The 13,352-nt window shown below is 39.5% G+C and overlaps 1 protein-coding gene across 2 annotated transcripts in view; it reads left to right on the plus strand.

Annotated features, from left to right (window-relative positions):
* Positions 1-7,862: 7,862 nt before the first annotated feature.
* NCAPG2 (non-SMC condensin II complex subunit G2) overlaps positions 7,863-13,352 on the plus strand; it is a 69,948-nt gene continuing 64,458 nt past the window's right edge. Inside the window, exons 1-3 of one of the 2 annotated variants that reach the window (XM_081933434.1) lie at positions 7,863-8,128; positions 10,268-10,458; positions 11,135-11,239. In XM_081933434.1, coding sequence (XP_081789560.1) covers positions 11,162-11,239 — 78 coding nt within the window. In that variant the 5' untranslated portion in view covers positions 7,863-8,128; positions 10,268-10,458; positions 11,135-11,161. The remainder of the gene's footprint in view (positions 8,129-10,267; positions 10,459-11,134; positions 11,240-13,352) is intronic. The other variant, XM_081933433.1, reaches the window with a different exon arrangement.

The following is a 13,352-nucleotide window of genomic DNA, read 5'->3' on the forward strand; positions in this document are numbered from 1 at the left end:
TGTGGTTTCCATCTTCAAAAAAGGAAAAAAAATAGATCCAGGAAACTGCAGACCTATCAGCCTGACCTCAGTACCAGGAAAGATTCTGGAAAAGATAATTAAGCAACGAATTAGCGAACATCTAGAAGCAAACAAATAGCCAAAAGCCAACATGGGTTTGTCAAAAACAGATCATGCCAGACTAATTGCATTCTTTGACAAAGTGACAAAATTAGTGGACCAGAGGAATGCCATCGATATAGTTTACTTGGACTTCAGTAAAGCATTTGATTAGACCATAACCTACTACTAGATAAAGTAGAAAAATGTGGGTTAGACAGCATTACCACCAGATGGATTCGTAACTGGCTGACCAACCGCAGTCAATGTGTAGTCCTCAATGGAACTGCTTCTACATGGAGGGAAGTATGCAGTGGAGTACCCCAAGGCTCTGTTTTAGGCCCAGTACTCTTCAACATCTTCATCAATGATTAGGATGGAATAAATGAGGAACTCATCAAATTTGCAGATGACACCAAGCTGGCAGCAATAGCCAACACTCCAGAAGACAGGCTTAAGATACAGAAGGATATTGACAAGCTTGAACATTGGGCACTATCTAATAAAATGAAATTCAATGGTGAAAAGAGTAAGGTTCTACATTTAGGCAAGAAAAACAAAATGCACAGGTACAGTATAGGTGGTACCTTGCTCAATAGTAGTAACTGTGAGAGGGATCTTAGAGTCCTAGTGGACAACCATTTAAATATGAGCCAGCAGTGTGCAGCAGCTGCCAAAAAAGCCAACACAGTTCTAGGTTACATAAACAGAGGGATAGAATCAAGACTGCGTGAAGTGTTAATACTACTTTATAATGCCTTGGTAAGGCCACACTTGGAATACGGCATTCAGTTTTGGTCACCACAATGTAGAAAAGATGTGGAGACTCTAGAAAGAGTGCAGAGAAGAGCAACAAAGAAGATTAGGAGACTGGAGACTAAAACATATGAAGAACGGTTAAAGGAACTGGGTATGTCTAGTTTAATAAAAAGAAGGACTAGGGGAGACATGATAGCAGTGTTCCAATATCTCAGGGGTTGCCGCAAGGAAGAGGGAGTCAAACTATTTTCCAAGGCACCTGAGGGTAGAACAAGAAGCAAAGGGTGGAAACTAATCAAGGAGAGAAGGAACTTAGAACTAAGGAGAAACTTCCTGACAGTTAGAACAATTAACCAGTGGAACAGCTTGCCTCCAGAAGTTGTGAATGCCCCAACACTGGAAGTCTTTAAGAAGATGTTGGATAGCCATTTGTCTGAAACGGTATAGGGTTTCCTGCCTAGGCAGGGGGTTGGACTAGAAGATGTCCAAGGTCCCTTCCAACTCTACTATTGTATATGTATATATGTGTGTGTGTGTTTGTGTGTGTGCGTTGTATTTGTGCTGATAAATAAATAAAGGGAGACTAGTATAGATCTATTTCAACCTATTTAGGTCTCATTAGCTAGCCATACCCTTACTGGGAATCGAACCAATTCGAGATATATATATGTGTGTGTGTGTGTGTGTGTGTGTGTGTGTGTATTTGTACTGATAAATAAATAAAGGGAGACTAGGATAGATCTATTTCGAGCTAATTAGCTCTCATCAGCTAGCCATACCCTTACTGGGATTAGAACCCGGGCTGTTTATATCTTAGGCAGGAGTCTTAACCACTAAGCCACGGGTTCTCTTCCTTATCAGTTGAGCCAGGGAAATAGGTATGTATTTATATTTGATTGTATTTATAAATATTATATATATATTTAGTAGGATAGTACACAGCACTCAGTCCAGGGACTGAGAGAAGTGAGATACCTCTACAATTGTAATAATCACTTAGGTTGCCCTTTTTTGGGTATCTTGATAATGATATCCCCCCCCCCCATCATCTGAGACACATTTATTTTGCCAGCAATCATTTAATAGTTTAGTCATCTTACAAATGGCCACCTTGCCATCATGTTTCAAGAGTTCAGCTGATATTTCATCTAGTTCAGGTCAGTAGTGAAATGCATTTTTTTTTTACTACCAGTTCTGTGGGTATTGCTTGGTGGGCATAGCAGGGGAAGGATATTGCAAAATCTCCATTCCCACCTGACTCGGGACAGCCAGAGATGATATTTGCTGGTTTTCTGAACTACTCAAAATTTCCGCTACCGGTTCCACAGAACCTGCTGAATTTCACTCATGGTCCAGATGTTTTATTGTTCTTCAGTGCTCATATTGTTTTCTCCAGTTCTGTTTTGGTCCCATATCTACAGATCAATGGGAGGTGGGCTGCTAAAAAATCAGAATCATTACAATTATAATAATAATAATAATAATAATAATAATAATAATAATAATAATAATAATAATAATAATAATAATAATAATAATAATAATAATAATAATAATAATAATATTGAATTTATTAGCCGCTCCCTTTCCAGGCAGGACTCGGGGCGGCGTACACTAGAACATATAAAACATAACACGTGTGTACAAACACATAAACATACATATATACAAAGACATACATGCACGGAGGAGGTAATAAATTACAACATTTAGACAATTAAAACCATTAACATTCCCCAATAATAAAAACCCAATATACAATAAAAATTTAAAATTTAAAAAGACAGTCAGGAGGAATACGAAAAAATTACGGTTGAGCCAGGCCAGATAATTGAAAGAGGTGGGTCTTCAACTGTACACGGAAGGAGCGGAGATCGGAAATAATCCTGATGTCACGGGGGAGGTCATTCCACAGGGCTGGGCCCATCACAGAGAAGGCTCTGCTCCTGGGTGTCGCCCCCCGACACTGTTTGGTGGACGGCACCCGGAGAAGTCCCTCTCTGTGTGAGCGAATTGGTCGTAGGGATGTGTGGGGCAGGATGCGATCCTGCATGTAACTAGGTCCTGTGCCATGAAGCGCTTTAAAGATCATAATCAAAACCTTGAAACGCACTCGGTAGACCACAGGAAGCCAGCGCAGCTCGCGCAGGAGAGGTGTTACAAGGGAGTATCTAGTCCTCCCCATAATCACCCGCGCGGCCGCGTTCTGGACCAACTGTAGTCTCCGAGTGCATCTCAAGGGAAGCCCCATGTAGAGAGCATTGATAACCAATTTTGTTGTATTTATTTTGTACAATTGTACAATGACAATAAGAGATATGCTATATACCTTAAAATCAATGGCTGATTCAATGTCTCTTTGAAATATTTCTATCCCCATGCATAGGAAACTGACTCCGCATCCTTGCAAAAGATATATTTTAATCCATGAAAATATTTTCAATACAAAAGAAAAAATTATTCCTAATGGATGGTCAGTATATGGTTTAAGTGTTAGATTTTGCTTCATATTTGATTGCACCACGCATAATACCTGACTCTGCAGTTGGAAATGGAGAATTTTTCTGTCACTTAAGTAATTCAAATATGGCACTAGATGGCGCTGCAGGGTATAGTGAATAACAATTCTCCCCATAAACACGGAGGAGTAGTTTTAGCTGATGATAATTTTCTGATGTCTTTAATTTGGGCTGCGGATGTGACATCTATTGTCAACACTGAATCTGCAAAAATAGAGTTTTTCCATCAAAAGACAGCACAAATGTAAACCAGCCGTACATTCAAGCTTAAATTACTACCAAACAAATAAATAAAAAAGGAAGGAGGTAATCTTGACATTTTTTTCATAAATTAGATATTATTTTCATCTATGCATCAGCCAATTTTAGGTCAACAGTCCTGACACATAATCCTTCAGGGCTGTCCATCCGCTATTCAAAGCTGATGAATCATGTTTTGAACTAATTTTATTGCAATTTTAAAAAAAGGAAAACACAGATGAATCATGCAATGTTCCCAGAAGGGAAAATTATCCTTTTCAAAAGCTATGTACAGCACAATGACATTGGGTAAGTTTAATTACTCTGACACTTAAAAAAAAATAGAAGTAGAGAAAAAGAATCCGCACAGCACATGCTGAAAACAAAACAAATGTAGTACCAAAATAAGAACATTTCCACAGAGGAAATAAAAACTTAGCAGTGACGTAAACAAACCTATTTCCCCAACCAGCCTTCTTGTTACAGGTAGTACTTGACTTAAAACTATAGTTGAAACTAAAGTTTCCGTTACTATGCAATGCAGTTAAGTGAGTTTTGTCCAATTTTATGACTTTTTTTTTGCCACAGTTAAGCAAATCATTGCAGTTAAGTGAATTTATGTGGTCAGTAAGGGAATCCAGGTTTTTCCATTGACTTTGCTATTTGGAAGCCATCTGGGAAGAATGCGAATGGTAGATCACATGACCCTGGAACGTGGCAATTGTCCTGGTTGATAAGTGCCTGAATTTTGACCATGGGACTATGAGAATGCTGTTGACAGTTGTAAGTATGAGGACTTTTTACAATGCCATCGTAACTTTGAAGGGTTGTTAAATAAATAGTAATCTGTGGATGGTATAATCCAGGGCTGTCAAACTCCTGGGCTGGATGCGTCACACACTGGCCACACCCACGCCCAGTTTAGTGAAGGGGAAAAAGTCCTGATATGTCACATGATGCTGCCGTGCTGACATGAGTTTGACACGCTGGTATAATCAAATGACTTCAGCTGTTATCTAATGTCACAATGGCAATATTTTACTTTTATTCCTGTTGCTAGTGTCAGATAAAAACTCAATTATTAAATCCTCACAACACAGAGACAAGTCTGGTTCACAATTCAAAAAGCTTTATTTACAGAAAAATAAAAAGCGTTTGCAAAGGTGGCCTTCAAGTCTCTTCCCAAGTGGATTGAGTACAAGGAGAACAAAGCATAGCATTCAAACAATACATTTTATGGACTCTATTCGTAAGAAACTCACCCCCCCCCCTTCCTGCTCATTCATTTACATCATTTCTTTCGTCATTCCATATTCTAAAGGGTCAACTTGACAATTTCTTGAGAGGCCCCTATCTCTTATTTGGTTTTTTTGGTGCCTTTCGTCTGAGCAGATGGCTTCCTATCTAACTTGTACGTAGGCATCTGTACGTAGGCACCTGTAAATGGCTTGGAATAACAAAGGTTATCTTGTCCTGTTTATTGAACACATTTTGTGGTTAGCAAAAACACAATAATGTATTACACATTTTAGGCAAGAATATAATGGCTTATGCATTTCACATTGTAAAAGAATACAAAAGCAAACTTTTAACATTTTAAAAAAGAGTAACTTAATATCATTTCCTTCACTAGAAGCTGTGAATGATATACAAAATCACAAAGTTTCCTCTCACACGTGTCCTGAGGTGTTTTAACCTCATTGTGAACTAGGAAGAGGACTTGGTTAAGGATTGATGAAAGAATGGCCTACAAGCAAAAATGCATCTGTGGCTTTTCGGCAACCTTTGTGAAAACGGAACTCACAAGAGTACTTTCACTAGATTTGTTAGGAGCCGGATAGGAAGGGTGAGATTCATCTAAAAGCCACTCATAATTCCAACCAATGTGAAAAATGGAAGACTGCAAAATTGTTGATGTGCATGGACCTGTAGGAAGTTATCATCCAGCCCTCTCCCAGAAAAATGAAATATCCTAGGAAATATTGAAAAGGCAGAATATTATATTTTCCTGGATGTGAAAAAGGGAGAAACACATTTTAAACACAAAGTAAATTCCTGCAGCTTCCTGCCCATCCCCACTTTGTCAATGGGCCATTAAGAAGGCCAAGCTAGTCCACTTTATATAATAAAGAGTTCTCTCCTTCAGCTCCAGGGGGATGGGAATGAAGGCATGATAATATAAGCCTTTACTCAACTGACCACATGGCATCTGAGAATTCAACCAAACCTGGATTCAAAACTCAGCCTAGAGGGTTGCCCTTGCATGGGCCCATGTGAGTCTGACAGCCAATCAGAATACATTTCTTACACAGGAACAGGAAACAGATAGGTGGGGCTGAACCTGCAAGCCTTTCTTCAGCCCTTCCTTTGCCTTCTCTTTTTCTCCACCAACATTGAAGCATGTGATCACCTTTTCTGTTCAGGACTCAAGCCATGCGGTCCTGTCCACCATTAAAACCATCTTTCCAAGCAGCCTCCATGTCTCCAGTGTCTTTTTCCCCACTTGGAGCCGAATCCAGAAGGACATTTCTTCCAACAGACCCATTATAAAAACTGATGCTTGGATAATAAGTTCATGAAGCATTGTATCATGCTGTTTCTGCAAACACCATTCAGATAAATCATTCTGGCCATTATCTCTTCTGATCTGATTTTTATCTAACAGGCACACAGATGATAGCTGCTTCCTAGACAAAATACACATTCCTGGGTCTCAGGAGAGATGTCCTGGTGGGAGAGTTTTAGTGTGTGTGTGTGTGTGCATATGTGTAGTTTAATACAAAAAGAAAATCAGTTTTGTAGCTCCTTAAATATTACACCTTTTCAGACATATTTTGTTGTCTTTGTGCTTGGGCATTTTGCAGTGGTTTGCCTGAATGGATAGGATTAGGGCTCACATATCCCGCTAAGCCAAAAACCTATAACATTGCAGTTTAGTTTATGCCATCATCAATTTGTTATCAATTTGCTAAACCAATATTTTCCAATCCAACAGAAATTGGCAAGAAATGAAGTAAAAGGACTTAGGACTCTTTTGCAGGAGTATCTGTGGAGTGTCAAAAAAAATCAAGATGTCCCTGCTATCTGCCAATCCGTTTGATAGAAAAAACAGAAGAGGACAAATGTCGGGAGGGAGGGAAGAAGCGGGCTTAGAAAGGAGTGACCAGCAACATTCCAAGTTCCTGTCCAACAGTGCTCCCATTGGGATAGACTGGGGGAATGAGTAGTCCTCATTTAGTGACCACAATTTAGACTGGCATGTGGTCATTAAGCAAGGTAGTCACTCCTGTGCTTATGATCTTCCTTTCCTTTGCCGTACAGACTTGCAAAATTCATACATCTGATCATTGGTTGCAAAGGTACTTTTTCATCACTGTCATAACTGCAAATGGCCACTACCTGAGGCAGTCACTAAACAAGGATGTATTTTTCTACTCAGCTCCCAGCTGTATCTGGTTCATTTTCATCTGATTTGATCCTATGATGTTCTTTACACAGAATGTCCTGCTGATGGGACAGATAGACAGACACAAAGACAAATTGAGCCCACACCATTACGTAATTCATTTTCAACTATCCACTGATTTACCAAGAATGGGTTATTTGAGCAAAACCTCGTTCTGCAAATATTGTAAAATTCAGGTTGTTTTGGAGGTTTCTACATTGGAAGATACTAACAGAGGTGTCATACTTCTAACTTCTGTTGATAAGACTTTGTCATATTGCCTGGCCTGAGTCATAAATCAATTTATCGATCCCTGGCGCTGTCTTTATTGACCAGAATCACCACGGACAGTGTTGAGATATATTTAAAAAAAAAAAGCAAAAAAAAAAAAAAATAGAAGTGCAGTCTGGGGGACATAACTGAGGAATTCTGGGAGCTGAAGTCCGTCCGTCTTAAAGTTGCCAAAGTTGAGCAAAGCGTTATACATTGCATAATTCGTCCCAAATTAACAGTGCAGGTTTTTTTTTCTTTCTTATTGTTGTACATTTCTGGCTTGCATTCCAATTACGCATGGGGATCATAGGAGTTGTAATCCATCCCATCCGGAGGACCCCGATCGTGGGGAAGGCAGGCTTAAGCAACAAAACCTCGTCTGCAACAGCGCCCGACAAAAATAAGGTAAGAAAGTAAATAAATAATAATAAAAAAAATAGCCAAGTGTGCATGCGCAGAAAGCCTCCGCTTGCCCCCCCTTGCAGGGCAGTACCGAGTCAAGTTGCTCGCGCATGCTCAGTGAGAGTCATTTAGCGGTGTCAGCCGCGGGAGAATTTGAATCTGGCCTCGGAAGCGCCAAATCGAACCGATGACTGTAAATACGGGAGAAGCCGAGCAGTGAGCCAGGCAGCTTCTGTCCGTCGGAAAATATCGTACGTTTGAACGGACGCCGGAGGTGGCTGGGGTAAGGAGCGTCTCCTCGTCGCGAACCCCACATTCGAGAGCCTGCAAATAAAAGGCGTTCAAGTTTCTAGGCCGCAAGAACCTGCAGCAACGCGAACCAGGAAAGCGGGTGGGTGTGCTTGAGTTTACTACTACGGCAGGCCTGTGAAGGTCTCGGATTATGGATATTGACATAGGAGTGGGGAAGACGGAGAAGAGTTTCGTGATGCCTGGGACTTGAGTTTAACGCCTCCCCAGTGTGATTCCAACACGTGTCCATGTGTGCATGTTTATTTGTGTTTCTGACCTAGGTATAGTATGCCATCATGTAATTGGTGATGTGTAGCTCTTCTCTGGCTCTATGGAGTACAGTACAATACATGATAACTTATTAGTAACCTTGACTATCACTAAGTGTTGTACCTTATGATTCTTGACGAATGCATCTTGTCTTTTTTGTATACTGAGAGTATATGAGAGTATCCTTTTGGACCGGGAGGCCCTGCACACAGTCACTCACGCGCTGGTAACGTCTCGCCTGGACTACTGTAATGCTCTCTACATGGGGCTCCCCTTGAGGTGCACCCGGAGACTGCAGTTGGTCCAGAATGCAGCCGCGCGGGTAATTATGGGGAGATCGAGGTTCTCCCATATAACACCGCTCCTGCGCGAGCTGCACTGGCTTCCTGTGGCCTACCGGGTGCGCTTAAAGGTGTTAGTTACCATCTTCAAAGCGCTCCATGGCATAGGGCCTAGTTACCTGCGGGATCGTGTCCTGCCCCATACATCCCTGCGACCCATTCGCTCACACAAAGAGGGTCTCCTCCGGGTGCCGTCCTCTAGAGATTGTCAGAGGGTGGTGCCCAGGAGTAGGTCCTTCTCTGTGGCGGGTCCCACCCTTTGGAACGACCTCCCCCCAGACATTAGAACAACAACCGATCTCCGCTCCTTCCGCAGTAAACTGAAGACCCACCTGTTTCGGCTAGCCGGCCTGGCATAATTCGACAACTTTTCCACCCCTAGGTCATTTTTAATTGTCAATTTTAGTTTTTAAACTATTAATGTTATTTATTGTAATTATTTATTTATTTTTTACCTCCTCTGTATGACACTGTGCTAACTGTTGCTTGTGTACGTCACCCCGAGTCCCTGTGGGGAGAGGGGGCGACTAATAAGTTTAAATAAATAAATAAATATGCACCAAAGACAAATTCCTTGTGTGTCCAACCACACTTAGCCAATAAAGAATTCTATTCTATTTCTATTCTAATGATTATCCATGAAAAGGAATATTTGGCTTGGTTTTCCAGCAGTTGGGATGGAGATTGCTAACTTTTCAATAATACAAAAGTGGGAATAAAAATATAATAATACTTGATAGGCAAGACAAAAATACCACATCAGTTTAAATATTCAGCAACAACCATAATATTAAGAAAATTTACAACAATCAGAACTGCCTGGATGATTTGTGGATATGAAACTATAATGGATATATTTGCTACAATATTTGCCTTTGGGGTAATTCTCCCAGACATTGACAGGGTTTTCTTTTCAAACTTTCAATAGATTATGGATTTTTTCTGGCTTTTAAAGTTTTATGTTGGATTATGAATATATCTCTACCATGCTGTTTTTGCTTTGCTTTGCTTGTATATAACATACATTCATTTTCAGATTATGACATAGAAGGTTGGTATAGAAATGCCATCAATGAGTAGTGAAGTTTAATTCCTTGTAATAGAAGGAAATTAGAGAGTAAATATGTTTTTCTTACAAAAAATAAGCAGAAGTGGAATGTATATTTTTTTCTGAAAAGGAAAACAAAACAATGCATTATTCTTTTAGCTTGTGTTTTATATTTGATCAACTTTTACTTTTAAACAATTTATTAATTGTTTTGTTCTAGACTGCTCTTTACCGAAATAAAGTTTGACCTACTAGCTACCTCAAAGGCAACACAAAAAGTTGGTTAGGAAGATTGCAAACCATAATTAGAGGCACTGTCTGAGGTGAACTGGTTCTGAGCTCATTTTTAATCTAGCATGCTTAAAAACATATGCATATTTTTGGAAACTTGAGGGCCACCAATAGAGTTATCCTTAGGTGTAGTAGTGAGCAAATTGAAAGTTTCTTGTCTCTTTCCTAAACAAACCTTTCGGTCTACATATGATTTCTCGAAAACCAGTGTTATGTCTTTCAACATTATTTCTACAATGTAAATGATATCAGTTCCCTGATCATCTTTTATTATTTCTTCTCCATACAGTTTGATTGGTGACACTGTCTCAAATCACACCAGGAAGAGGTTTCTGTCAGATAGTGATCCACTGGATCAGCTATACCTCTCCATGGGAGATGATTCTGTCTATATAGAACCCCAGATCCCATTATCCTCAAAACTTGCAAAATTTTGAAGTGCAATCCCAAGAAGTTGCTTCATTCTTCTCTTAGCATATGGTAAGTGCTAGACACACAGTAGTTGGTGGGTTGGTGTTTTGTTTTTTGTTTTGAAAACTAGTGGCCAATACTATGAGTTTTATTTTTATCTTTTGGTAGAGCCATTCTTAACCTTGGCTTCTTCCTGATATATGAATTCAATCTTCCAACATTGATGATGGTAATGATGCTGACAATGGCATCTGGTTGACTAATGCAAGAAAACAATCAAAGAGAATGAAGGACTCCCATCACATTTATATGGCCGCCCATTTCAAAATGCGGCTCTGGGATGCATATAATAAAATGTTAAATAAATAAAAAATCAGTATTATGATTAAAAGGGAAGGAGAGGGCAACAGTAACAGATTTCTTGGCAACTCACCAATTCCTGGGGATGCCCAGGCCTAATGACATAAACATTTTTTTTTGAGGTATTTGTGGAAAATTTCCAGGGATTGCTAGGAATTCTGGAAATTAAAATCCATTTGTCTGAAAGCTGACCAGCTGGTTGTTTACTAAATTTAATACTCCAAAGTTATTTAAGTTCATTTTGAGGTGTATTGTCACAACCTTGGAACTGAAATCTTGATCTGATAATAAAATTTGTGTCCTATGAAATTAGAAATTTGGCTGAATTGCAATTCATTTCATTGTGCTATTGTTTGTTACAATATTTTCCTCCCCCCCCCCCTAGACGTCTGTGAACTACAAATAGAATACCATGACAAAACGTGAGGCTTTCCTAAAGGCTGTACATAAAGATTCCATTGAAGAGTTTTTGCATTTCATCCAACCTCATGTAAGTAAATATGGCTAAATTTTTTGTGTCCAGAATTGGAGGGGAGAAGAAAGTCAACCTTGTTTACCCATATTAAAAACAAACAAACAAACAGGTGGAGCTTTGCCCATATCCTACTGGCACCTCAAGTCTTTTAGCCTTTTCTGTCCCTATCCTTCATAATTCTTCCTTCTCCCTTCAGAATTTTCTCCTCCTACATGTTACATTAGAGTAAGGGCTAAAAAGTCTTTCCCAATGCTCCGTTTTTTTGAACTTCTCTAGAGTTTTAAGATCAGAACCCCACACAGGCCTTTTTGCAGCCATCTTTTCTTTTTGATCTTTGGCCAGCCACATTTTGCAATTGCTTTTGAATCTTATTTGTACTTAAGTTAGGCTTTTTTCCCAGCTTACCCTTAAATCTGAAGACCAAAGAAACCACCCTATAAAAACATACTTGAAAATAAACAAAGTAGATAATTTATAGGTAATAAAATAGCCATTGGGGGAATAATTTCTCCCCTCCCCATGTGTTTTATTGAGGTTCATTATAACAAAATACAATGAAAATAAGTATTAAGAAAAAATAGGGTCATTACTTGATTTAAGTGTATATTTAGATTTAAGTTGCTGATAGGCTTATATTCAATTGAAAAGATCAACCAAACAAATTAGTTGACGTTATTTTAGAAAAGAAAGCTGCTACTGAAGAGTGCTTTTTGGCATAAGTGATTTATTTCCTGAAATGATTTTTTTTCCTAGATACTATACTTTTGTTGTTCAAAAAGAAACACTTCTGTTCAATCTTCTTTTTGTTAGGATTTTATTTTATCATTAATCATATTCATCCAGATAGACAAAGTAACAACTTCAGCAGATAGTTATATTTCTTTTGGTCTTTTCTAAGACACTAGCTTGTCGATCAGAAGGTCGGCAGTTGAGAGGTTCGAATCCTTAGTGCCGTGTAATGCAGTAAGCTCCTCTTATTTCTGGAACTTATGCAAGTAGAAAAATAGGAACCATCTTTGGTGGGAAGGTAACAGCATTCCGTGCGCATTCGGCATTTTGTCATGCTGAAGAGTGCTGGCTCTTTGGCTTTGAAATGGAGACGACCCCCTAGAGTCGGGAACGACTAGTGCGAGGGGAACCTTTACCTTTTAGTATTGCGTTGTTAAGACCCAGATTTTTCGGTGTCTTTCATCTTTCCATCTTATGCAGGTGGTCCTCAGAATAATAGAGTTGGAAAGCGTCCTTGGAGGCCTTTAATTCAACCTCCTGCTCAAGCAGGAGATTCTATAGCAGGGGTGTCCAAACTTGGGAACTTTAAGACTTGTGGACTTTAACTCCCAGAATTCTGGGAGTTGAAGTCCACAAGTCTTAAAGTTCCCAAGTTTGGACACCCCTGTTCTATAGTATTTGTCTATACTATTTCAGACAAATAAATGGTTGTCCAATCTCTTAAACACCTTCAGGGTTGGAAGACGCACAACTTCTGAAAGCAAACAATTCCCTGATTAATTGTTCCAACTCTCAGGAAATTTCTCCTTAGTTCTAGGTTGTTTTGCTCCTTGATTAGTTCCTCCTATCCATTGCTTCTTTTTCCTGCCCTCACGTGTTTTGGAGAATAAGTTGATCCCCTCTTCTTTGTGGCAGCCCCTTAGGTATTGGAACACCGCTATCATGTTCAACGCAGTTCTTTTAAACTAGACATACCCGGTTATTGCAACCTGTATTTTTTTAGCCTCCAGTTCCCTAATCATCTTTGTTGATCTTCTCCGCACTCTTTTAGAGCCTCAACATCTTTTTTATATTGTGTAACCAAAACTAGAGGCAATTAGTTTTGGTCACACAAAATTAGTTTGGTCCCACAAAATTAGTTTCCAAGTGTGTTCTTACCAAAGCATTATAAAGGGATCTTAACGATTCACGGGATCTTGATTTTATCCCTCTTGTTTATTCAGCCTAGGATTGCTTTGGCTTTTTTGGCAGCTGCGGTACAGTACTGGCTCATTTTTAAGTGATTGTCTTTCATTTACTACTATTGAGCCAGATACCACCTACTGTCAACTCCGAAGCGAACCTGGCTGAAGCCAACCTGTGCTGCTATGAAGCCTGAGAGAGGGAAGGGAAGGGGGAA

This window comes from Natrix helvetica, assembly GCF_964273705.1.
Source record: "Natrix helvetica genome assembly, chromosome: Z".
Lineage (NCBI taxonomy): Eukaryota > Metazoa > Chordata > Lepidosauria > Squamata > Natricidae > Natrix > Natrix helvetica.